Source organism: Hipposideros armiger, unplaced genomic scaffold (assembly GCF_001890085.2).
Source record: "Hipposideros armiger isolate ML-2016 unplaced genomic scaffold, ASM189008v1 scaffold_569, whole genome shotgun sequence".
Lineage (NCBI taxonomy): Eukaryota > Metazoa > Chordata > Mammalia > Chiroptera > Hipposideridae > Hipposideros > Hipposideros armiger.
In genome coordinates this window covers 1,075,813-1,100,517 of record NW_017731919.1, presented here as the reverse complement: position 1 = coordinate 1,100,517, position 24,705 = coordinate 1,075,813, and the positions used below count along the sequence as shown (strand labels likewise).

Sequence of the window (24,705 nt, the reverse complement as noted above, 5' to 3'; positions counted from 1 at the left end):
ACTCCAGTGCCCACTTCCGGGCAGAGCCGGAGTTTCCCTGGGATATCTTTGGACTTCCTCAGGAGAGGAGTTAGAATTGACCCCAGCCCAGGGAGGGTGCCAAGGCCTCACACTGGATAAGAGCCAAGCTCCTTGGAGCAGCCCCATGTCGGCAATGTGCGTTCCCAGTCTCCTGCACAAGAGGCTTCTAGTTATCAGGGCAGACTCTGTCTTCTCTAGGGCCCCTCCTTCCCCACCCCCTTCTCCACCCAGCCAAATGAAGCCAGGGTACTGGGGGGCCAGGCATGGACTCACTCAGGCCTCAGAAACAGGCTATTTTATTGGAAGCTATTCTGACATCACTCTCAGACTGCTTTGTAGTCTGGGGACCAGGGATGGGACCAGGACGGGAGTTCTCCTATGACTGTGAAAGGAGGAGGTATGGGTCTCCCCATATCTTGGGGCTCAGTTGAGGATACTCCTGCGAGTGGCAGATGTGGTCCTGGTGGAATAGGCCTTGAGGGTCCCAGGCCCTCCGTCGCTCAGGAATCTCAGGGCATTGCTGCCCATGGTTCCTCCGAAGGCCAGCCCGCTGCCACCGCCACCAATGGTATTCACCACAGCTGGGCGTGAAGAGAAGAGGATTCCATTAGCATGAGGCCCACCACCAAGGTGGGGATGCCTTCACTCCACCCCACCTTCTCGCCATACCTGTCCTGTCCCCCCACTACCACATCTGTTTCCCATCACCCACAATGGGCCAGCCCAGAAGGAGCCTTGAGCAGTGGGGGAGGGGACCCCTCCACATGTGCCCCTTGCCCCACCCTGCCCTCTTGCAAGGCTTCCCTGGGATGTTGAGCCTGGCTGGATGGGAGCTCCAGGGCTCCTGCTGGAAGCTATTGAAGGGAAAGAGGTTGACAGTCCCCACAAGGCCAGGCCCTCAGACTAATGTCCCATTCTATAGACCCCACCCAGTCTGGACAGAACAGGGGGTGGGCCAGAGCCAAAGACTTACAGATGTTCAGGGATCCCACTCCATTTCCGTCCAACCTGCGGGCAGAGGAGAGACCTGTGATACCAACTCTTTCCTTAGCGCCGGCCACAAGCAGGACTAGGGCTCCTTCCTCTATCCCCACACTTCCAGCCTTCCTTCAACCTTGTAAAATGAGCAAGGAGGAGTGGGGGGCAGAGTTCACGTAAGCCCTCTTGCCTACTGGCTACATGACTTTGGGAATGTCTCAGAGCCTCCATTTCCTCACTTACAAATAGGGCTTAATCTAGTACCAACCTCACAGGGTTTTTTGGGAGAGTTAAATGACATAATTTACCTAAAGCCCTGGGCACACAGAATTCAGTAAATATCCCCTCATTATTATGTCCCCTAACCAGATCATAAAATCCTCAAAGTGGGCTGTAGCTTACTGATTCTTATATCTCCAGCCCCCAGCATGAGGTCTGGCATACAGTAATTAATATGTGTTGAAATAATTAGTGTACTGTTGACTGAGTGAATGCAGCTCCAGCTGGGACTGAGGAGGGAATGGCTTTAAGCAGCCTGTGGGGCTGAAACACGTCTTGCACTGGAAATTAACAATCCATCCAAGACAGCTGGGTGTGTTTGCTTTGTCGCACAGCCCCATTGTCACCAAGCAGTTGGCCTTGAGGATGAGTTTACTCTGCATGGGGGAGGGTACACCTTGTGTTTGTGGAGCGAATGAGGGGAGACCACCTGGCCTCAGCATCCAGGCCCTTTGTTCAAATGGCCCCTGCTAGTTTGGGAGTTGCTGGCATAGTGTATGTGTGTTGGGGGTGGGGGGGAGAGGCAGGAGGGGTGCAGTCAGAGCCAAGCTGCAATCAGGCAGCAATTCCATATAAGAATTTTTGGCACAAGGCCTAAAGAAGTCAAAGGAAAGGGACCTGAATGTCTCAGGCTCTAGTGGTTTGTGTGATTTTTCTTTCCTCACCCTAAATAAATATTTTTTGTGCCTAACTTTATATTTGTAACCTTGTATTCTTAAAAAAAAAAAAAAGGTCCCCCAAATTGCATGAGTTTCTAAGACCTTAAATTCTAGGCCTGCCCCTGGGAAGGGCTGAGGGGTTAAGAGATAAAAAACAAGGTTTCCATCTCCATATCCCCTAAGCGGTGGAGAGAGGACAGTCTCCTCTCAAGAGAACCAGGATCTAAGCCCCAGTGACAGCAGCCTGGGCTTATAATAGGCATTCAGGGGAATGTCTCTGCTTGCTGTATGACCTTGGGCACGCCACTCTCAGTCCATGAGCGTTAGCCCCATCAGCCCACAGGAGAAAGTGGATCAGGCCCCACTCCGTCCTCCAGCTGTGATTCTATGAGGAAAAGAGGCCCAGGGTGTGCGTTCCCGAGAAAGTGGGGCCCCTGTACCCACGATGGAGGAGGGCACAGAGAGAGACATCATGGCTGGGACAGTTGGGCCCAGGGGCTGCGCTGTGTCCCAGATCAACTGCTCTCTCTTCCCAGAGGCCTTTGGTATTTAATTACTCTTCCCACAAAAACTAGGTGTAAACCTTCCTCTTCCTTCCTACCTCTTTCCAGACTGATTTCAGCATTCAGGCACTCTGCCCCCAGTGCTCCCTTATTCCCCAACTCCTTCCTCTCCACTCCATTCATCCCCCATCTTCTCTTGCCAGCCCTCTGGAATAATGCTCAGAAAAGAAAAAGTCCTGGGTGAACTCTGCATTTTATAAATCCTAGTTACTAGTCTCCAAGTACTTTCCTTGCAGATGTTTTGTCTCCTCAACCCCTTCTGCAAGCTCCCTGAGAGCAGAAACATGTCTTACATATTATCTTTCTGTGTTGGGTTCCAACAAGCTAAGCTATGATGAGTTCTACTTCCAGGCCTTTGCCCTCTCAGCCTCTCCAAATCTTAACCTTACCCCAAGGCACAACTCTAAAGCCTGTCTGTTGACTGAATGAATCAACCCACCCATCAAGGTGAGAATGAAGGCTCAACTTCATGGACAGAGAATCCATGTTTTGCATAAGAACTCCCTAAAAGACTAACCCATCCCAGCCTCCTCTAAGGCTGTAGGTAAGTATGCAAATATCTCTGGGGACAGAGGGAAATTAGCCTCCTCCATCACATTCAGTCAATACCACATGACTTAGCACTTTATATAGTGAGAAGCAACCTGGCGTTAAGGAAGATGCTTGAACAAGGAATCAGCAGACTGACTGCACACTGGCCCTGTCCCCACAATTAATAAAATTGAACCACAGTTTCTCATCTGTATCAACAATACCTGACCTTCTCACTTGAATGTGTTCTATGGATCAAATAAGATGACCCTGTTAATGGCCACACACATGAAGGGGCTGCTATTACTTCAACTCTCGCACTGTGCTTTACACCACATGGTCTAGAAGGTCATCTCATCAAGGGCAAAGAAGTAAGCATCAGCTGTGCCCTCCCTGCACCCCCCACCTTCAGTGCTCTGCAGAACAGGGTACATAGGAAATGCTTGTTGATGGATGAATGCCACACCCCAGGCCCCAGAAGGATCCCTTTCCTGGCTTCCGTGACCTCACCTGCTCTCCTCGCCCTCCAGCAGCTTCCTGTAGGTGGCAATCTCGATGTCCAGGGCCAGCTTGATGTTCATGAGCTCCTGGTACTCACGGAGCTGCCGGGCCATGTCCTGCTTGGCTCGCTGCAGGGCAGCCTCCAGCTCCCCCTGCTTGGCGCGTGCATCGTTGAGTGCCAGCTCCCCATGCTCCTCAGCCTCCGTGATGGCGGCCTCCAGTTTGGCACGCTGTGGGCAATGGAGGAGCTGTGAGGTGGGGGCAGGCCTCACCAGCCTCTGCCTTCCTGCCTCCCCAACCTGCAGCAAACACCTGGGCCGCTTGTTTATGGGGCTTCATTGGCACCAGCCTACTTCCCCAAGCACCAGAGGATCCCAAGGGTTAAAAACACGGGTTCTGATACCCAATGCTTAGGTTCCAGTTCTGTCTCTGCCACTTCCTAGCTCTGTGGCCTTGGATGAATCAATCCTTCTAAGCCAAGGTCTCCTCTTTTCTAAAATAACAATAATCAGTGTCTACCTTATAAGGATATTCTGAGAATCAAATGAGGTAATACACAAATCCTTGACACAGTGTCTACCATACAGTAAATGCTTAATAATGCTATTATGATTACTATTATTAATAAATGCTATTACAATTTACAAATGCCCAGCTCCCCAGCTCCCAAAGCCATGGAAGCCTAGTTGAGTCCCCAAATTTTCAGGCAGCTGGTAAAAACAAAAAATCACCTTCAAAACAGGACCCAGTTTGGAACAGACCCAAAACAGCGGGACTTGGAGCAGAGAGTCACTGCTTGGAACCCCCAGACACAAAATGCATGATCAACTGCCCCCAGGTTGGGGAGTGGTGGTCAGATTCATGATGGACCTGAGCAACAGCTGCCACTTCCTGCCTGGCCTCAGCACTTCCTCTGCCTGTGGCTCCACTCGCAACCCCAGGAGTCTATCTGGTCCCAGGTCTCGTCTTGTCAGCTCAGAGGGCCCCCATCCCCATCCCCTAGCCCAGTGCTCCTCCGCCTTCCTCTCACCGACCATCCCCTGCCCTTGGATCCCCTCCCCTCAGCTCATGCACTCTGCCTCTCTTCCCAGCCCCCCCTAATCTTCCCCAGGAGGCCCTCTGATACTCTTTGCCCCTTGTCCACCTGCCAGTGCCCTTCCTTGTCACACTGGTGCCCCCATGGCCAGGCCTATCCAACTGCATCTGGGCCCCTCAATGGTGGCAGACACCCCAGCTCTGGAGCCTGGCTCTGCCCTGTTGTGTGAGAGGCTACCCGGATGTGGTGGAAACTGCAGGGCTTGGGCAACCGCCATTCATTATTCTGTGCCTCCCCTCCAGCCTAGAAGCTGGCTTGCTTCATGGGTGATTCATGGCCCTGTATCTTTGCCAGGAGGTAGTTTCTGCCCTCATGTCAACAAGACTACAGTTCTCTGAGGGGAAGACATTTCTGGACAAATCACTCTCACATCCTATCCCCCCAACTTATCTGGAAGTTAGCTTTCTGAAACTGCCACACAAGTCACCTTACCTCCCTCCCCACTGCAGACATTTGCTCAGGCTTAGCTGCCCCACCCACCCCCATGCCTCTGCCAGCGCTTGGAGGGACCCTTCCCTCATCAATGCCACCCATGCCAGCTTCACAGCACATCCTCCCATCAGTCTCTCATTTGAGACCTGTGCCCCAACCATGCGCCAGGTGCTGGGAAGGGAGGGTCAGTCAACCAGACAGATGGGGTCTCTGCTCTTAAGGCATGTTTTTTATATTCCTGTGGAGCAGGGGACAATCAATACTTAATAAGACAGAACATTTTAGATAGTGACAGGTACTTCAGGGAACTTCAGGCAGACTGCTGATAGAGTAGCTGGGTGGCTGAGGAAGGCGTCTCTGAGGTCTTTTATCCTATACTCCAGGGATAGGAAAGGGACAGCCATGTGCCATGTACAAAGCTGGGAGAACCACATTCCAGATAGAAGGAACACCGAGTGCAAAGGCCTTGAAGCATGAAGATGTTTGGCAAACACAAGGTACAGGAAGCAGGCTAGTATGGCCGGAGCACTGTGAGTGAGGGAGTAGTGGGAAGTGAGGTCAGGGCCGGGACGGGACCTTATCATCCATAGTAAGGGTTTCTGCTAGCTGCTGTTCCCCCCTGCACACACACCAACGCTCACCATAACTGTGAGCTCCCAGGTATACGGCACATTGCACCCAGAGCTAGGCGCTGAGTACCAATTTGGTAATGAATGGTGGTTCTTCTCTGGCTGGCCAGCCTGAGGCGCCTTCCACAGGCTGTATGCCCAGCTAGGCCTCCTCTCCTTCCTTCAGCCTGAGCCAGGACCTGGCCAAGAACATTCCGTCCTGGAGATCTCACAAGTGGGGGGCCTGAGAGACTTGAACTGCACTAGCCTCTGCCCCTGGAGTTGGGGGCAGGGGAACAGGGGCAGGGCTGACAACCCTGCCCCCAGCCTCCTGCTCCTCATTCTCAGCTGGCTGCCCTGCACATGCCCCCAGAAACAGGAAGGAGCAAGGAGGAAGGCTTGTGCCTACCTGATTCTTGATGTTGTCAATCTCAGCCTGCAGTCTCTGAATGGCCCGGGTCATCTCCGCAATCTCATTCTTGGTATTCCGGAGGTCATTTTCGTGCTTCCCAGCCTGGGCCTGGAGGGTCTCAAACTGGAGGGGCCATACAGAGAAGAATGGCAGGGGGTGGGCAATGATTACAGGTGACGCCTCCCTCTCCCCACCCAGGGAAGGCCCAGAGTTCTGAGTGACAAGACCTCCCAGCTTATCTTCCTAGAGAGGGACAGTCTGACTCCCAGCAACCCTTGCCCCATGGCAGGAGGCTCGGTTCCCTCCCAGACAGGTCAGGGAGGACAAGAATGGCTCCTGAGGCCCATCCCCATTGATCCTGGGGCTCTTCCCACTCTCATGATGTCCCAGTGCTGGAGAAGCACTGGAAGTCTGAGACCCTCACATGTTAAGCACCCTGCTCCTCAGTACCACTCATTTCACAGACGAGGAGAGTGAGTCCCAGGGAATGAAGGCACTGCCCGAGGATCGTACAGCAAAGTGTGTGTCCAGGTCCCCTTCTTGGCATATATGTGTTACCCGTGCACCATGGATGACTCTATCTCTGCAGAGACAGCCCTCTATGCTGCTTTAAACCCTGCCTTAAGTTCCCTCCCCCAGGACCCCCACCCGTTCCCTCAGCACCTGCAGTCAGGTGTCCTGCCTCAACACAATGCCTGGTCTGGAGCCCTAGGACCCAAGATCTAGTCCCTGCTCTTCCATCTACTAGCTGTGTAGTTAGGCGAATTACTTAACCTCTCCATGACTCAGTTTCCTCATCCGTAAAATGGGGATAATAATAGTGCCTACCTAATAGGGCTGCTCTGTGGGTTGAATGAGTCAATACAGGAAAACAACTGAAACACTGCCTAGCACTATGAATATTTGCCAAAATTTAGCTATTATAATTATTAATCCATGTCCACGTCCTCTGCCCTGCTCCCCCATCAGAGCAGGGCCCTTGCCATCGCATCCTCTTCTTCCCAGGACACTGAAGAACAACACAGACTTAACCACTGGTGCCTGCCAGAACAGTGGAACCCAGGCCTTAAAGTCTTAAAACAGGATGAGGAGTGCCACCAAAGACTCTGCAGAAGGAGGAAATGTGCCCCCAGTGGCTGCATACCTTGGTCTGGTACCAGGCCTCAGCCTCGACCCGGCTGCGGTTGGCTATCTCCTCATATTGGGCCTTGACCTCCGCGATGATGCCATCCAGGTCCAGGGTGCGGCTGTTGTCCATGGAGAGGACCACGGACGTGTCAGAGATCTGGGCCTGCAGCTCTGACAACTCCTATAGGGACCAGACAGAACATCAGGACTTGAGGTATGACCCACCCCCATGCCCACGCCTAACCTGGGATTCTCCACACACTAGGAAAAGAAAAAGGGGAGAGGCTGGAGTGGGAGTGAGTCACCAGGCAGTGAAGGGGCACAGACCAGCACCTGCTAAGCAGTTCTGCCCACCCTGGCTCCCTGGAAAGCCCATTAGCAACTTCTCAAGTAAGAGTCTGGTGGGAGTACAATGAATAAAGGAGTGACAGGGTATGGTGAGCTGTGATAACTCCTGCTATGAGGTGCGGCTGGAGCATAAGCTCTACTGCAAAGGGGATCGCTAGAGGGTGGGTAAAATACGTCATAGTCTGCCCTATAACCGAACACTCCACAGCCTTTAAAACTGGTGATATGGCTATATTTATGGACAGGGAAATATATCCATATATACTGTTCCATGGAAAAAGTGCGGTTCTATGTTTATTAAAAAATATGTTTCTATATCTCTCTGTGTATATATGCACAGAATAAGTCTGAAAAGGTAGATGCCAAGATGATAAGAGCAGGTATAGGTACCCTGTTTTCAATTTTATGCTTTACTTAATTTTCTGGGATTTTTTGCAATGAGTATGTATTTCTTTCATAATAAGAAAAGAATCACATATACATTTATATAACCACATATATACATATACACACACGCACGTGCATATATATATATATATATATATGTGTGTGTGTGTGTGTGTGTGTGTGTGTGTGTGTGTGGTAGACATATGAAGACCTGCACTGAGATTAGAAGTGCCCAAAGCAAGCCTCAAGGATCCAGCCCCTGAAATTAGCACATGTGGAAATTTGTTCTGAGAGGCTAGTGGAGGCTGGGTGTTCAGGCAAAGACTAGCCTGAACTGAGAACTGAGAATTGTACTTAGCCTCATGTGTAATTATGTCCCAGACCAGCCATACCAGATAACTAGCCACCCCATCTTCTGCCTAAGGCCAGAGCCTCACACTGAAGGGAGTGGAGATGATTTTAAGTCACGTGAGAGAAAGAGCAAGAAGCCCAGGGCAGGGCAAGGGTGAGAAGGAGAGAAGGAGATGGAAGGGGCGGAAAGACAGAGTGGCTGGTTTGTGGGAGGCCTCCCACCCAGTCCCTCTGGGTGGAAACTCTCAGGTACTGCAGTCTCTCCTGACTCGGGCTCCCCTGCCTGCCCCACCCAGCCCACCTTTGAACTCTGTCACAGCCTGGGATCCTGTGACATCCTCCTGGCTCCTTTCAGCCTCTCCTAATCCCACTTCCAGACAAATGGTCATTCCATGTCTCTGGAAGGCCAATCCTGACTGATCCTACCCTGATCTGCCGCTGTCAGCTCCTCCTAAATTCCCTGCCCATCATGGATTTCTGAGTCCAGAAAGGATAAAGAGCAGGATAAAGGCACCCCTACACACTCAACACACACCCAGACTGGTCCAGAGGCAGGCGGTGGACCAGATGGACCCCTGGTTAGAATACATAGGATGTGACATGTCTCCAACCCCTGAGGTCCTCACCATCTCATAGAAGGTCCTGAAGAAGTTGATCTCATCATTCAGGGCATTCGCCTTGGCCTCCAACTCCACCTTGCTCATGTAGGCGGTGTCCACATCCTGGGGAGGTTGGTAAGAAGGGGTAGAGGAGCACCATGTCCTCAGTACACGAAACATTTAGCAGGATGGGAATAAGCCAGCACTGTCCAACCCACAGAGCTAAATACCACTGCCCTACCAAGAAACAGTTTCTCCAGGCTGCCTGATATGCCCACCGCAGGAAGTTCCTCCACTAGACCCTCCCAAGCTGTGTGATGGACATCATCTCCATGTAGGCCCAGAACCAGCGGTGCCTTCCCAGCACTGGTAACACAAGAGCCCCAAACCTAGCACTTTACCAGTTCCTAAAGGCCTTGGTGGTTTGACACACCGCTGGCTCTGCCAAGTACTACCTCTGTGACCTGGAACAAATCACTTTGACTCTGTGAGCCTCAACTTCTCATCAGTCAAATAAGAGAGCATAGAATCATTCAGACTCCCGGACACCACTCCCAGAGATGGGACTATCTCAAGCTTAAATGTTTAACTTGCAGCGTGGGTGATTCCAATGCTGGTAGGCCACAGATAACACCACAGGTTCAGATGATGTCTGGGTCCCTTCTGGCCACACTTTCCTGTGGTTAAACTCCTAGGGGTAGGGCCCATTTTTACCTCTCCCTGAATCTCCAAAGGCCCCACACACTGGGGCAGGCTGCATTTATGTGGATGAGCCTGGACTACTCAGCTGCTCTGTGTGTGTTACTTCAGAATCTTAATTCAAGCCCCTCTAAGATATTTCTAAGGCCTTCCAACCTCGGCTTGCACATCTCCGGGGATGGGAAACTCATTCTGCCTCCAGGCAGCCCATTCCATTCATTCAGCAAATATTTCAGGCCTGCCGTGTGCCACCCTTGTCTGTAACGAAATGTTCTAACTGATAGAGCACTTCCTTATTTGGAGTTGAAATCTCCCTTTCTAACCTTTATTCTTTGGTATTAATTCTAAACCCTCCAGGCCCAGAAACAAGTCTAGTGACTCACCAGATACACACACACACACACACACACACACACACACACACACACACACATGCATGTACGCACACACATGCACACAAGACAAGCTGTGCTGTAAAGGCCTGGCTCCTAGGTCCCTCCTCCAAGCCCGTCACTCCCTTCTTGTAGTCAAACCTTGGCCAGTCCTTATTGATTGCTCAGGTGAGAGGGCCATGTGGTCCCCTGTCCCATGTATTCAGACATCACACACCCCATCCCTCCTATCTGCCCCCCTCACCTTTTTCAGCACCACAAATTCATTCTCAGCAGCCGTGCGCCGGTTAATTTCCTCTTCAAACCTGCAGTGGAGGAAGAGGACATGGTGTTGGTGCAGCTTAGCTTCTATCCCCTCAGATCCAGGTATGAAAATCTACCCTGCATCACTCTCATCCCCCCCCTAATGACATGCTATGAAAAACCAGGCATCAGCTATGAAACCCAATGTCCCTGACTTTTCCATATGTCTATCCTAAGGCTTTGATTCTTGGCATGGGGTGTGGGGGGGGGGGCGGGGGGAATCAGGGAAATTATGTGAAGTAAAGGACAAAGGCTGCATATACTGGGACTGAGAAAGCAAATAATAAAAGCCATGCTGATGGATCACTTCATATGGGGTCTGCATTGTTATGTGCTTCCTATGCATTAGCTCATTTAATCCTCACAATCTTATAACAATGGTATGATGGTTAGTAGGGCAGAGAATGGAGGCACAGAGAGGAAAAGTGATTTGTCCAGTCACTAAGCTGCTAAGTGGCAAAACCCAGACTTGAACCCTGGCAGTCCGACTCCAGGCCCATGCCATAACTACTACTCAATCCCACCCCCTGAGCCGGGAAGAAGGGGCCGGGAAGGGAGGAACCTTGTGGAATCAGGAAAGGGTACATAAATTCCTGGAAGAACCAGGTCCCAACTAGGTTGTCTAGTCCCTATCCCTCTTTCTCCCAAGGTGCCAGCCCCACCCATAGGAGGACATCAGCAAAGCAGGACACAGAGCAAGACAGCATGTGGGCATAACCCAGTTATTTATTTGGGGAATTAAATAAAAAGGTGTCAGAAACAGGAATTTGGCAGTGCCCAAGAGCAGCTGGGGAGCAATAGGAACAACGTGGGGCAACTGCTCTGGGGAGCTGGATACTCGAGCAGGCAGAGCGCCTCCAGTAGCCCAGACTCCAATAGCCCCATTCCCTCAGGTCCTATCAAAGAGTTATGGAAACATCCTTGAGGCTGGCTGTCCACCCGTACTGCGACGCTGTGCTGCTGGGCCCAGAGGGTTGCACAGATGGGAGCTCACTGGGCAGCTGCACCCAGGGCCCTTCCCATTCCCCTTCAGATCCTCCTTCAGCCCCAGCCCGGAGCTCAGCCTGGCTCCACAGGAAAGTGCTCTGTGTGCTTTAGGGAGAGTATATGTACTCACATATGCGTGTGTACATGACAGCCAGGGCCTGCTGGTAGCCCCAGGCATTCCCTGCCCTGCATCTGTCTGGTTCCACCTGCTGTGAGATTTCTCCTGTTGACTTTGCCCTAGGGAAGTAGAGGTGGGCACTCTCCACAGAGGCCTTTGTTTGTTCTACCTGCAGTCAGAGCCAGTGTCCCTGCTCCGGCTTAGTCATGCACCTTCCGGGCAGAGCACAGAACTCCCTCGTTAGCCCCAATGCCCTCTGTGCAGGAACACCAGGGTGGGGCCTGGCCAAGCCTCAAGCTTTGCTTTCTATTCAATGAGAAAAGAGAACTCAGTGGGCCCCTGAAAGGCCTGTCCTTCAGACCCCAGCCTGTGCAGCCCTTGCATTCCTTGCCCCTCCCAGAGCCTCCTTTCTGGTTCCAGCCCTAAGCAGACCGGCCCCTCACCCTCTGCAGCCCCTCCCCCAGCTCACAAGGATCATTCTCTCTCCTTGCTTCTTTCCAGCCCAAGTTGGCTCTATGTCTCCTCCTGGGAGTCAGGGGCCCAAAATTCAAGTCCCAGTTCTCCCAGTGATCTGTTATGTGATCTGGATCAAGTCCCTGAACCTCTCTGATCTCTAATTCCTCGCCTGAATAAAATAAAGTGGTTCTACAATAATCTGTGAGGGTCGTACAAGTTCTGAAGCACCTCTGTCATAGGACACTTCTGCCCTACCCTCTCTTGGGGTCTTGGTCAGACACCCAAAAGGAAAAAGGCAGGTCCAGGGATGGGCAGAGATATTTCACTGGGAGTAATTCAGGAGAAAAGACCAGAATGACTTGGAAACAGCCCCCAGGGACAAAGAGGGGCAAGGAGAGGTAGAAAATGTGTTAGTCAAAACCCTCCTGTCAGGGGTAACTGTGCTGAACAGCTGCACCCTCTGACCCCTAACCCAGAAGGGACTTGCACAGGGCCAGCTGATTGGGGGCACATTGGCACGGATCCCCGCAGGTGGCACTGGGGGGCAGTACTTATTCTTGAAGTCTTCCACAACGTCCTGTGTGCTCCGCAGCTCCACCTCCAGGCGACCCCTATCCATCTGCAGGGCCTCCAGCTGCTTGCGCAGGCCAGCAATATGGGTCTCAAAGATGCCTGGGAGGCAGCTGCTCTTGGCCGACTTCTGCTCCTGCAGCAGAGCCCACTTGGTCTCCAGCAGCTTATTCTGCTGCTCCAGAAACCGTACCTTGTAGGGAAATGGAGGAGGAAATGCATGAGGGGCAGACCGTGCCACCCACAGTGAGTTGAGAGGGTCTCCAGCCACCCAGCAGAGCCCATGCTCCCACTGGCTGTTCCCCCAACCTGAGTCCCCAGCTCTTGGCCCTCTCCTGCAGGAAAACTGCCCTGAACAAGCCTCTTCTCCAAGATTCTCTGTCTCGAGTGACTTAGAGTATGACCCAAGGCTCAGGTGTACCTGGTTCACCAAAGTGTCCCAGCGCTTATGCTTTAAGGGCTCCTCCCTCCTGTGCTCACCATTGCATTACAGGTGATCTTCTCCACCTCCCTCTTTGAAGGGCTTCCCCTTCCTGTCTCCGTCCTGGGCCTGATTCGGCCCCCGCCCTTCAGGCTGGAACCTGTCTCTTCATCCCTCAGTATCCTCTCTCCCTTTCCCCTTTCCTCCAACAAGTTCTCAGGACAGGTTGTTACAATCCAATCAATGTAAAATGAGCATCTATTATGTGCTCAGCCCTGGGGCCCAAAAGGCCCCTAAGGAGCACCCAGTATGACTAGGGATGGGAAGCAAGCCTCCTCAGAACCAGAAACTCAGGGTGGTAGGAAGTGAGGGGAGGGCTGCAAACAATGTGACAGAGCAGCTCAACAGCAGAGGAGGAACCTGAGCCTGGGATGCTTCAGCAGAACCTGGAGGACATGTACAGTCTGAATGGTGAAGGAGAGGAGGACATGGAGGGCCAGGGAAGTGGAGAGGTTACACAAAGGCAGGAGAGGGAAGGCTTGGTTTACACCGGAGGGAGGAGGCTCTGACCAGGAGGGCCCAGCTGGGCTAGCCTTCAGTCCCTGGGTCTAGCCTCACTTTGATCCATTCCTAGACCCACCAATCAAGTTTGTCCCCCTTCCTCCCAACCCCCACTCTCACTCCCTCAACCCCCACCCCTTTGGGACCCAAATAGGCAGGGAAAACACCTCCCAAATGGCCCTCCCCCAAGACCCCTCAGGGCCCCCTCCCTGCCCCAAAATGGGCTGTCTCCAAAGGCAAGTATAACCTCAGACACCTCCTACACCAAAGGGAGGCTGGAGGACCAGGTAGGGTGAGGCAGGTGTGGCTGGGAGCCTCCCTCTCTCCCTCCCTCCCTCCAGGCCTTTATTTCCAACTTCGGCCTCAGGGTAGACAACGTGGGGGACTCCTCAGCTGGGAAGGGCGTGTCACCCCTACTCCAGCTGGGAAGGGCGTGTCACCCCTACTCCGTCTTTGACTCCACACAGTCCCCTCGCAGAGAAAGGAGCCCGGAAAGAAAGGAACTCTTGGCCCTGGCCTCTGGAGCCCCTGATATTGGAGAAAAGAGAGAGCACACCAGTCGTCCCAGCGCCTAGCCCTCGTGCAGTCAGGGCTGGGTGGCTACTGCTGCCTGGAGCTTGGCGTGGCTCAGGGCAGGTTGTGGCCGGCTCACCTTGTCGATGAAGGAGGCGAACTTGTTGTTGAGGGTCTTGATCTGCTCGTGCTCCTCCTGGCGCACCTGCTGGATGGAGGGATCTACGTCCACCTGCAGCGGGGCCAGCAAGCTCTGATTGATGGTGACCTGTTGGATGCCGGCGCCCACTGGGCCCCCGTAGGCGGAGTGTATGGCCACGCGCGGCCGCGAGGCGCCCAGGCCATACAGGCTGCTGCCTCCGGAGCCACTAGAGCGCACAGAGCTCAAGCGCACCTGGGCGCCGCGCCCTGGGAAGGCGGCTGAGCGCGAGCTGAAGACCTGTTTGCTGAAGCGGGTGGACATACTGGCTTCACTGCGTTGGACCTAGCAGCAGGCGAGAGGGAGCCGAACTCGCTGACCTCAGGGGGACCCGGCCGCTTTTATCCGCTAGGCGCTGGCCGATCGGCTTACACAGGTAGGGGCGGGGCTGGCCATCCTCCACCTTTCTCTGCACCCCTCTCGGGCCCCTCCCCGGGCAGCGCTTCCGCCCTCTGCACCTCCCACCCCGCCGAGGACCGGCTTTCGGTCCAAACCGGAACAGTCACGAGTGGGAAGTAGGGCCGTAGTATCCCAGCGCCCCGATACAGGCGAACGCAGAGCTATGGTAGACAGCCGCCCTAGCCCACCTGAACCAGGCTCAGTTAGGGAAGGCTTCCTGGAGCGCGTTTGGGGGATGGATGAAAAATATCCAGATTCCTGAGGCCAGAACAGAGCGATTAAGCTGTAAAAGATTGACTGAAGAGGTGGACAAAAAAGTTCTCGTCCAGGAGTCAGCCCTCAGGCCCCCTCCCAGACTACTGAAAGCCAGAAAGGCATTCCTGGACAGCCTCCCTCCCCCCAACTGCAGCTCCTCCTTAAGAGACCAGATTAGTTCTTGAGCTATCTATCCCCAGGGTGGGCCCGGCCTAGCTGGATTCCCTGGCCACATGACCCTACACCTCATTTCTCTAGAGAAATGGCCAGGCCGAGTGGGGCATGACCCCACTTCTCACCCCTCTTCTCCACGCTCCAGTATGCGGGCGAAGCCCAGAGGCTGGTAGGAGTGGTTCTCCTGGTCCCGAGCTTCCCCCCACTTCTAAATCACATTCCTGTCCACTTATTTCATTTGTCCCTGTAGAAGGGGACACCTGTGTGTATTTGGGACACTTTATGGATGTCTGCACACTTCTGTGAGGCTTTTCTGCATGCACACCCTAGACGTACGCTGTGTGCATGTCTGTGAATGTTGGTATGCAAGTGGGAGTCTATGTTCAGGGGGAGAGTGTGTCTGTGGATACGCAGTTGCACACTTTTGTATCGATGTCTGTGCGTGTGCTTACATCTGCACTGAAACGCTCCTCCTTATCCCCGCACCCCTGCCGTTTTTCTGTTTGAAGGTCCCTGAGCCACATGGTTTGTTCACCAGAGATGGAATCCCCACGTTCCTAGGGTAGGAGGAGCTGGGAGGACATTGCAACGGAGAAAAGGTTTGTGGGCTTTTCAGGTCCAGGCCCCAGCCTGCCCTTGAGCGATATTTCCCCATTCCAAGGCCTGCCCAGTACCCACCCCTGGGCCTCTTCGTCCCCTCCCTAAAGCATTCCTGGCAGCTCCAGCCCTTGCCAGTCTCCTCCTGTCTCTCTGTTCACAGGCCAGCACCATGAGCCCACTCAGTGCCAGGCTGCACACACAAATACCCTCTGGAGGGCTTCACAGAAGCTGTCAACATGGAAAGTCCGAGGATTAAATTCCTGCCCCTCAAGAGTGCACACTCCAGGGGTTCTTCTAAACTCGGGCTCCCACCCCATCCCATGCCTCTGCTGGCCTCACAGAGACCATCTTAGGAGATACTGGGCAGAATCTAGAGACTAATTAATCCCACAAAGCCTTTGCCTACCCCGTCTTCATAGTGTTTTGTCACACACACACACACACACACCTGCCGAGCACACACTCACTTGTCCTCCCACTCCCCACCTGGTTTTCTCTGCACCCTCTGGACCCGGCTATGAACAAACAAGCAGCCCCAGGTCCTCAGCCCTGCTGACCTTCACTAAATCTGCCCAGACACTGCGGCCCCTCAGCCCTCGCAGGTGGAACTGGCTACTGCTCTCCGGAGTGGAGGGAGAGACATTATTTTTGGCTCCCTCCTGCACTTTCAGAACTATTACTCATTGTTCATCCCCTAAAATACAATCTAGATTCCTAAAGGGAAAAAAAAGGCATGATTTGTTTTTATTGTCTTGCAATTCAAATGCTTGTAATCATAACAAAAGCCTGAGGGAAAAGGTGAAGAAATAAAATGGCGTCACTATGGTCAAGCTGCTAAATTATTAAAATCAAGTAGGCTGAGGCGTGAAAACATGATTTATGCTTGCTTTAACTAGCCAGGGAACTTAAGCTTTTGTGCTTTCAGTTGTACGCCAGTGCGTAAATTCCATAGATAAACCTCGGAAGGACTTAAAAAAGAATGTTCATAAGCTAGAGATGTATATATCTCTTATAGATAACCACTTGTCATGCTAAAGAACGAATGTTTCATTATCCAGACCACCAGATATCTGGAAGATTATGATCCTGAGCCAAACACAGGCTAACAATGAAGGACTGATTTTTTTTTTCCAAATGTGTGCTTACTATGAAAACTCGCAAACTTTTCTTTCTCGTTCAGGACACTCTAGTTGTGTTTCCGATTTACAAACCTAAGACACTTGAGTAAATCTTTGTCATTTATTTCTAACCAAAGCCTTCACTGACTTTTTTGAGCTCATTCAACAAGCCATTTAACATTTCAGCATGAGATGTAATGCTTAAAAAAAAAAAAAAGTCAAATGATATGTCAAAATATAATAAATGGAGCTACTTTAAAATGGAGCTAGAGCTGCCATGCCAGAGGAACTGCCTTGCACGTCTTATGCCTCAAATCTTTGGAATGTTAAAACAGGGAAAAATAACAACCTCTGGACTGAGGACTAAACAACCTTAGGCCCCAAAGAAGTGTTTGCAAAGATAACAAGAAAGCAAATATTATGACTACCTGACCGATGCCCACCAGACTGAAAATTGAAAACATTCCTTACAATTAGCATCACTATGTTGTTATCTGCAACAATAGTAATGCTTTCTTTCTACTGATGTAATTGTCCCCCTTCTCTTTCTCATAAATACCCATTGTCTTTGTCTCCTAACCGGAACACTTCTGGGCTCCTGCCTGAATCAGTGTGTCCCAAATAGCTATTCTTATTGACCTCAAATAAATGCTTGTTGCCTCTCACTTTGAAAGGCTTTTAATTTTTAGGTTAGCAGATGCAAGACAGGAAGCAAAATATATGATGGCCAACAGGGTACTTCTCCTTTTGAATCTGTAAGAAAAAGACAATTGCAACAGAAAAGTAAGCAACAGACATGAAAAATGTGAACTATTGATTACATAGTGCTTACTTTACATGTCTCTGACACTGTTTTAAGCACTTTGCATCTATTTACCTGTTTAGTTCTCAAAATAACCCTAAAGCTTAGTGTGTGTTATTCCCATTTTAAGAGAGGAAAGTGAGGCACAACAAATTTAAGTAAATGGCCCGAGATCACATGGTTAGTATGTAGAAAAACCAGGATTTGAACCTTGGCAGTCTGGGCCTCCAGATTACTTATAGTAAAGGAAAAGAAAGGAAAAAACTTAAATAACAAATAAGAAAAAAAAATGCTCAACCTATATATGAAAAAACATATATGCCAGTGGATGGGAAGTGATTTCAAGAATTGAGCTACATACATTCAGAGGAATGTTATTTATTGAAAAGAATAAAATCCCTTATATACCGATTGAGGTTTTTTACCTTTATATATTGATTGCAGAAATCACTGTAATGTTTAAAGCCCTACAAGGTTCATGCCATCCAGCTGTGCCATGTCTGCCCCTTCCTCTGTAGCTGGTCCCTGCTGGCCCCACAGTCATCTCCTGACCTTCTGGCCACTCCCTCATGCTCACGGGGACTCTGGCACCTGGTTCTTGGTGCTTCTGTCCACCCTGGCACCTTCATGCTCCATATTGATGACCCACCCAGCATTTTAGCCTAATCGTTCTCTAGTCCTCAATTCCAGTGACTTTCACTTCCATCCTTCTTCTCTTGTCATTGCTGTGGCCATGCTCTAGACCCTAAACTGCTCCATCTCTGAAGTCTTAAACTCTGATCCCGCACTACAGGACCGTTGGCAACCCTCTCACTCTCAGCAGATGTGTTCTTCAGCCATGCCAGCAGCCCCATCCTGAACTCAACTATTCCATTTTTCTCCCCGCTCACCACCCTCCTTCAGACACATTGAACACTGAACTTTGCTCGAGCTCCAAACTGCAGAGCTTCAGTGAAGAAAACCAACTCAGAGCTCCCAAGTTCAGCTGCATCCTCTTTGCTACCGGGCACTTCTCTCTGCCTTTGCTCAGCCACCTCTCCCAGTCCTGCTAGTTGGTGCTGCAAAGCTTCTCTACTCTCTTCTTAACCCCCACCCTACACCCTGCACCCTCACTCTCATCAAAGTATCAGAGCATTCTTCTTCACTAAGAAAATCAAAGCCATCTGGTAAAACTCCCTTACCTTCCTTCTCCTACCCAAACTTACCTCCCCACCCACCCTTTCCCCCCTCCCTCCAGGCTCTGAGGACAGGCTGCCTCTCCACTTGTGCCCTGGACACCACCCTCTCTCACCTCCTTAGATGTAGCACTCCATTCTGTTCATTGGTTACCACTTCCTAGTACTGTCACCTCCTCATGCTCCCCTCCCTCTGGATGCCTTCTCATTTGTCCACATGCACTTTCATTGGAGCTGTGGGGACAGAAGCCAGATGTCAGCAGGTTGAGGTTTGAATGGGGTGAGGACATGGAAACAGGGAGTGCCAACTACAACTTCTCATGAAGTTTGGCAGTAAGGGCAAGTGAGATGGGAAGTTAGCTTGAATGAAAAGCGAGGTAAAGGAAAGGATTATTGTAGGAAAAAGAGATAAGAGCATGAGGCTTGGCAGAGGAAAAGGAGATGGACCATAAGGAGCCATGTTAAATGGGGGGGAGGGGGACTAATTAATAGAGCAAGGATGGGGAAGTGGGGGATGGGGGTAAGAGTCCAGGTAAGGCTAGCCTTGGTGCAGAGGAGAAATGCCTCTATGTCTACGGCAGGAAGGAGCTAAGGATAGACAAGGATACTCAAAGGTGGGTGGAAGAGGTTAGTTCAGAGAAGGTTCTACAGACTCTAGGAGAATGCTGTTTCTGCTTCCAGGGTGATAAAAACATTTTGTGGGGCTGTTCTGAGCTAATGCTCTACACCCTGTCCATTGTCTGGTCTCAATCCACATGCATGGCAGTAACTCTCCCTAACAGAGATTGGCAGTCTCCGGGAAACCATGCAGCACCAGGGTGGAAGGCATGAACTCTGGTTTGACCCAGACGGCTGCTTCCCAGCTACACAACCTTGTAGCTAACCTCTGTGTGACTCAGTTTCTTCTTCTGTAAAATGGGAAATTAATAGTGTCTATCTCGTGGGTTTTTTTAAGTATTAAAGAAGATAATCTTATAAAATGTACTTAAAGACTCAGTAAATGGGAGTTGTTTCTGTTGTTGAAGTAATTATTGTGGCAACTGACCACTGGACCGTCTGCCACGCTCATGGTGATTCCTATCCTCTCCTTGCTGGGAAAAGCCCAAGGAGACTGGAAGTCGCGATATTGCCTCCCTCAGTTTGTCCCTCCTTTGATGACTGTACTCCTGGGTGGGGGGGGTCTACAGGGTCCTACATTACCCATGGTGGTATCTCCACCCCCACCCCGCTCCTGTCCCCCATCCCCGTGGTTCTGAGCTCTCTTTCCTGCACACTGGCCATCCTCACTCAGCTTCTCTTTCTGGCCGTCTGCATCCTGGCATTTCCCGTGTTTCTGCTGAACTTTCTGGGCTTGTGAAACTGGATAAGAAAAAAATGGCTCCCCTACTTCTTGGTGAGGTTCAGCGTGACGTACAGCAAACAGATGGCAGGCCAGAAGCGGAAGCTCTGCAGCCACCTGCCGGAGTTCCAGGGCCCCTCGGGCAAGGTCCCCCTGCTGGAGATGGGCTGTGGCACTGGGACCAACTTGAAGTTCTATCCTCCTGGTTACCAAGCTGTGGCCCTCAGACACAGCTCCCACTAAGGGTGACCTTAGGCAAGTCATGTCTGTCACTCATTCCTTTATTTGTTATTCATAAAACAAACATTTGGAGAATGTTGACTAAGTGCAGCAACACAGTGTTTCTGGGATGAAAAATCCGCCTCAGAGAGGTTAGATAACTTGCAGAAAGGCACGTAGCTCACAAAAGTGGCAGAGACACAACTAAAATATGGGTGCCTTAACTTCTAGGTTAAGAAGATCTAAGCCAGAGGTCTTCTCACCATGTCACTGCTCTGGTGGCTTCCAACCTGCTGTCTCCTGAAAAGCCCATCACAGAGTTCAATTTTCTAAACATGAGAACATCCCCCCTAGGGCATGTCAGAACATCCCTCTTCTCAACAAATGAGAACTTGTAAGTACACAGAGAGCCATCTTTATTTATGGCATATGTTTTTCAGCTTTTACTTTGGGGCCTCAGGAGTTAGCCACATACCATTCTCTAGCCCTTTTCTCCAGTAATGGTTGTTAATCATAGTTTGGGGGATGGGGGGGGAGGGGAAGTATGTGGGGTAAAGAATTGAAGAAAGCAGTTTCTCCAAAGACATTGCAGATGCATCCCCTTGTATCTTTGAACATTGTTGACTTTTCAGTGTTTCTGACTTCCTTGTCTTCAACTATAAAGGCAATTAATCACTGCATCCTAATTGTTAAAAAGAATTTAAAAATTAAAGAACAAAGTGGGGAAAAAATGAAAGTTCTCCCTTCACTTCCCTAAATCCCATTCCCATTCCAGTTTTTTTTTCTTTTACAAATTCATGTTTCCATTCCCTGGTATTTGGAGATTTTTCTATCCATCTCAAGTTTACTAATAGTTACTTTCACAGTTCAAGTTATACTTCAGTTCGAGTACAATTCAAGTCCATACTTCACTATCAACATACCAAAAATATATAGTTATATGACTACCCCTCAACTCATCGCAGACCTATAGCACTTTTTATTTCTTCATCCTCATCCCCTCTTTTCTCTTAACTCTATCAGTCTCTCCATCCCATATCCTGGGTTTGGTTGAAATAATCGGTAATTTCAGTTTCAACCTATTACTGAGGATTTCCCTCCTTGTCTTCTATTTCAAAAACCCTTTCTAATGTATAACATAGTTTAAAAATCAGTTTCTCATCATCCATTTATTTACTATAAATTTTACTAGATTATTGCTCTCCACTGTTTCATTTGCTCTTTGTCTTCCCCTATGTTGAGGTGGTTCTGTTTCTGTTTTTCAAATTTAATTCTCATTTGTCTAAACTACCTTCTTGAATAGTTTCCTGAAAATAGTACATGGAGATACTCTTGCAGGTCTGAAAATGTCTGTCTTCTACCCTCACACTTCATGATTTTTTGGCCAAGATTCTTGGAGCTGAGTCCTTTACCCCAGAAGCTGTGAGTGTCGATCCTTGGTCCTGGGGCTTTCCAAGTTTCAGATGACACCGCCAGAGCCAGCTGATTATCTTTCCCTTTCAAGTAACTTGTTTTGTTGTTGGCAATTTTTATATCTGCAAGTTTTTAGGATTCTCACTTGTTTTTTCTTTGAAGTTCTGAAATTTCACCAGGATATGACTAGGTATGTATCTTGTTTTTATTATTAATCTTTGCTAGGCATTCAAAGAACCATTTTTATGTTAATACTCAAGTTCTTTAGCTCAGAGAAATTTTCTATCATTTATTTCTTTTTTGGTTCTCTTCTATTTGTTCTTCTGGAACAACTATTATTTAGATATAAGATCTCCTAGCTTTGGCATCCTTGCTCTTATCTCTTCATTCATAATTTCCATTTCTTTATAGTTTTGTTTCATTTTGCAAGGTAGTTACTCCATGTGATCTGCTGGACGACTTCCTGTATCATCCAGAGTATTCTACTGTTCATTTCCTCTATTGAATTTTAAATCCAGGATTTTTTAAATTGCCAAAACTTCTTTCTTATTCCCAGATCATTCCTTAGCAATATGTTGTTGAATTCCCATGGAAGTATTTTTTTTGTTGGACGTTGTTTTTAAGTTCTATCTCATTTCTTCCATTAAATTTTCCTCTGTAGGAAGCACTTTTTCTGATTGTTCAAATTGGTGTCCTTCCTTCAGGCTGGCAGCGAATGGGCTGGTAAACGTGACTCTCTTTTCTGAAGAATGGGGAGAGCCTCTAGGTTTTTTGGCTGTTCTAGGTGTGAACAGATAGGGCATTTTTTTTCTCAGCTGAGGTAAACAGAATGGGTCCCCTCTAAGGCAGCCATTGTCAGTAGGTTTGGGGAAATTCTCTTCAGACCTTTTGCAAAGTAGCCATGGCTGAGTCTTTTTCCTGAGCTGAGGTAGTGGATCTACCTGTTCAGATGCCTCAGGAGGTTTGGTTCTGCTAGACAAACAAGCTTCCCTTAGGCCCCTGATTCTAAGAACTAAAAGCTTCTGATGCAACTGCTGTGTGCTCCAACAAGCACCAAACTTTCCCACCCACTCTCATTAGCTGATTAGCTTTTTATCCTTTTGGTTGAGTATCCTAGCAGAAAGTATCCCAGAGTCACCCTTCTTCACTTTAGCCACCATTTTCCCAATAGTCCTAGATATAGATGAATAGATAGATAGGTAGGTAGGTAGGTAGATAGATAGATAGATAGATAGATAGATAGATAGATAGATAGATAGATTTTTATCTAATTTACCCATGCACATGTTTTAAAGAGGCAAACCACAAGCTTATCATGAAAAATAACAGCTCTCAGCAATACACTTCTACTCCCAAAAGGCAACCACATTCAAGTTTAACTTTTTATTTTTAAAATGTACATACAAGTGCATCTCTAAATAGCATGTTCATACTGCTACTTCTTGACTATTTAGGTTTAGGTGTTAATATTGACTTCCCACTCTGGAAAGTGAGAATTTACCTCTATCACAACCACCCCATGGCCACCACATTTCCCATCTCCCTTCCTCCTGATAAAATTATTCTTTAATAGATATTCACAGCTGAGCCATGTAGTATACTTCACTTACTTTTTTGAACCATGTAAAATACTTCCTTACTTTTGTTTTTTCAGTTAATGATTGTCTATATATTTATATATAGACATATAGATGCAGACATAGACCTTTAATCACCCCAGACTCTCCCTCATTTGTATAAACCTCTCAGTATGGACAAACATGTTAAACAGTCCATCAATTTCATCACCTGGAACCATTTTTCCCAGGTTGTCTCCCAAGTTCCCACCTAGATTGGGTGCTCTCTAGACCTTCTGCATTGCTTTCATCTTGGGATCTCCCCTTATCATCATCCAAGAAACTCCCTTCTTTTCTCTTTTGCGCTGGACTCTCTGTTTCTTGCATTCTATCTCTTCCTCTTCCTTAGTTTACCCTAGGTTTGGCAGAGCATATCCTTAGGTAGCTTTCTGAGAAAGGTGATATAAATGTGTTGAGAAAATGCATGTCTGAATATTCTTTATTCTCAAAACTAATTCATAGTTTGCACAGCTATAGAATTTTGAGTTGGAAGATGTTTTCCTTCAAAATTTTGAAGGTATTGTCTTCTAGTTGCCGGTGTTACTGCTGAGAAGCCTGAAGCCGTTTTGATTTTAGATGCTTTATATGAAAACTTTTTTCTCCTCTCTATAAGAGATGTAAGTATGTAGAATCTTCCCTGTCCCCAGTGAAATGACTTGACTATATATGTTGGGGATTTAGTGGACCATTTCCATCTGCAAACTCATGTCCTTCAGTTTTGGAAATTTTTCTGGGATTATTTCTTTGAAATATCCTCTCTTTCTCTTTGAAAATATTAATAAAAGGGAGATTTTTTTCTTTTCATATTTTCATCTCTCTACTTAGTCTCTGCTTCCTCCAGATTTTTTTCCTGTTTGTTGTCTGAGCTCCAGTTTTTGTGTTGGAGGCTCTCCTCAGATGACTATTGGTCCATGGCTGGCTACTCACATTTCCAGGGGTAGCACTAAAGGTGGGTCAGAGCTTCATGGTCTTGTACGAGGCATGTCAACACTGGACTCACTGTAACTTGAGCTAGCTGAACTGTTCACATGGAGAAATCCCATTGTCAGCATTTGAGGCCTTTCCTTTGCAGCTTGTCAGGACAATCTTCCAAATCTCTCCCTGGAACCTATAAGCCTGGCTTCTAGCATTCTGGAAACAAATGAGAGAAGAGGACTAGAGGTCTCAGCATTCAAATTGCAAACTTTCTCTTGCTACCCATCTTTTCAGTAAGGTAAAATGCCCTACTGTGCCTTGTTTCAAAGACTCTGTGTTTAACCACTTCCAGAAAATAACCTGGGGTCCTCTGCTGAGGTAGGGACAGTATCTGGCCATTCTGAATGAAGGAGGGGATACGTAGGTCCAATGTCTGATTAAATAGACTACAACCAATCAACTTTAAAATCAACTTTTTTAGGGCCGGCCGAGTGGCGCGATGGTTAAGAACTGGCTTGGGACGCCAGAGGGCCCCGGTTCGGATCCCACATATGAGGGCCAGTGACAC

General features: G+C 49.2%; 1 protein-coding gene and 1 long non-coding RNA gene across 4 annotated transcripts; one reads left to right on the top strand and one right to left on the bottom strand.

The window, feature by feature from the left end:
- Positions 1-301: 301 nt before the first annotated feature.
- KRT7 (keratin 7) lies at positions 302-14,474 on the bottom strand. Of its 2 annotated transcripts, XM_019623908.1 has the most exons (10): positions 14,053-14,474; positions 13,818-13,928; positions 12,400-12,611; positions 10,229-10,289; positions 8,921-9,016; positions 7,225-7,389; positions 6,078-6,203; positions 3,542-3,762; positions 995-1,029; positions 302-602 (listed from the first exon to the last, which is right to left on the bottom strand). In XM_019623908.1, exons 1-10 carry the CDS (start codon positions 14,374-14,376, stop codon positions 445-447), a joined length of 1,509 nt encoding a protein of 502 aa, XP_019479453.1. In that variant the 5' UTR covers positions 14,377-14,474; the 3' UTR covers positions 302-444. The 2 variants fall into 2 exon arrangements, with proteins under 2 accessions (XP_019479453.1, XP_019479454.1); XM_019623909.1 differs by lacking the exon at positions 13,818-13,928.
- Positions 14,402-24,659, top strand: LOC109371426 (uncharacterized). 2 transcript variants are annotated; one of them, XR_002121869.1, is made up of 4 exons: positions 14,402-14,488; positions 15,450-15,539; positions 20,425-20,587; positions 24,619-24,659. It is a non-coding gene; the product is annotated as an uncharacterized LOC109371426 (long non-coding RNA). The 2 variants fall into 2 exon arrangements; XR_002121870.1 differs by lacking the exons at positions 20,425-20,587; positions 24,619-24,659 and adding an exon at positions 15,701-16,338.
- The last annotated feature ends 46 nt before the right edge of the window (positions 24,660-24,705 follow it).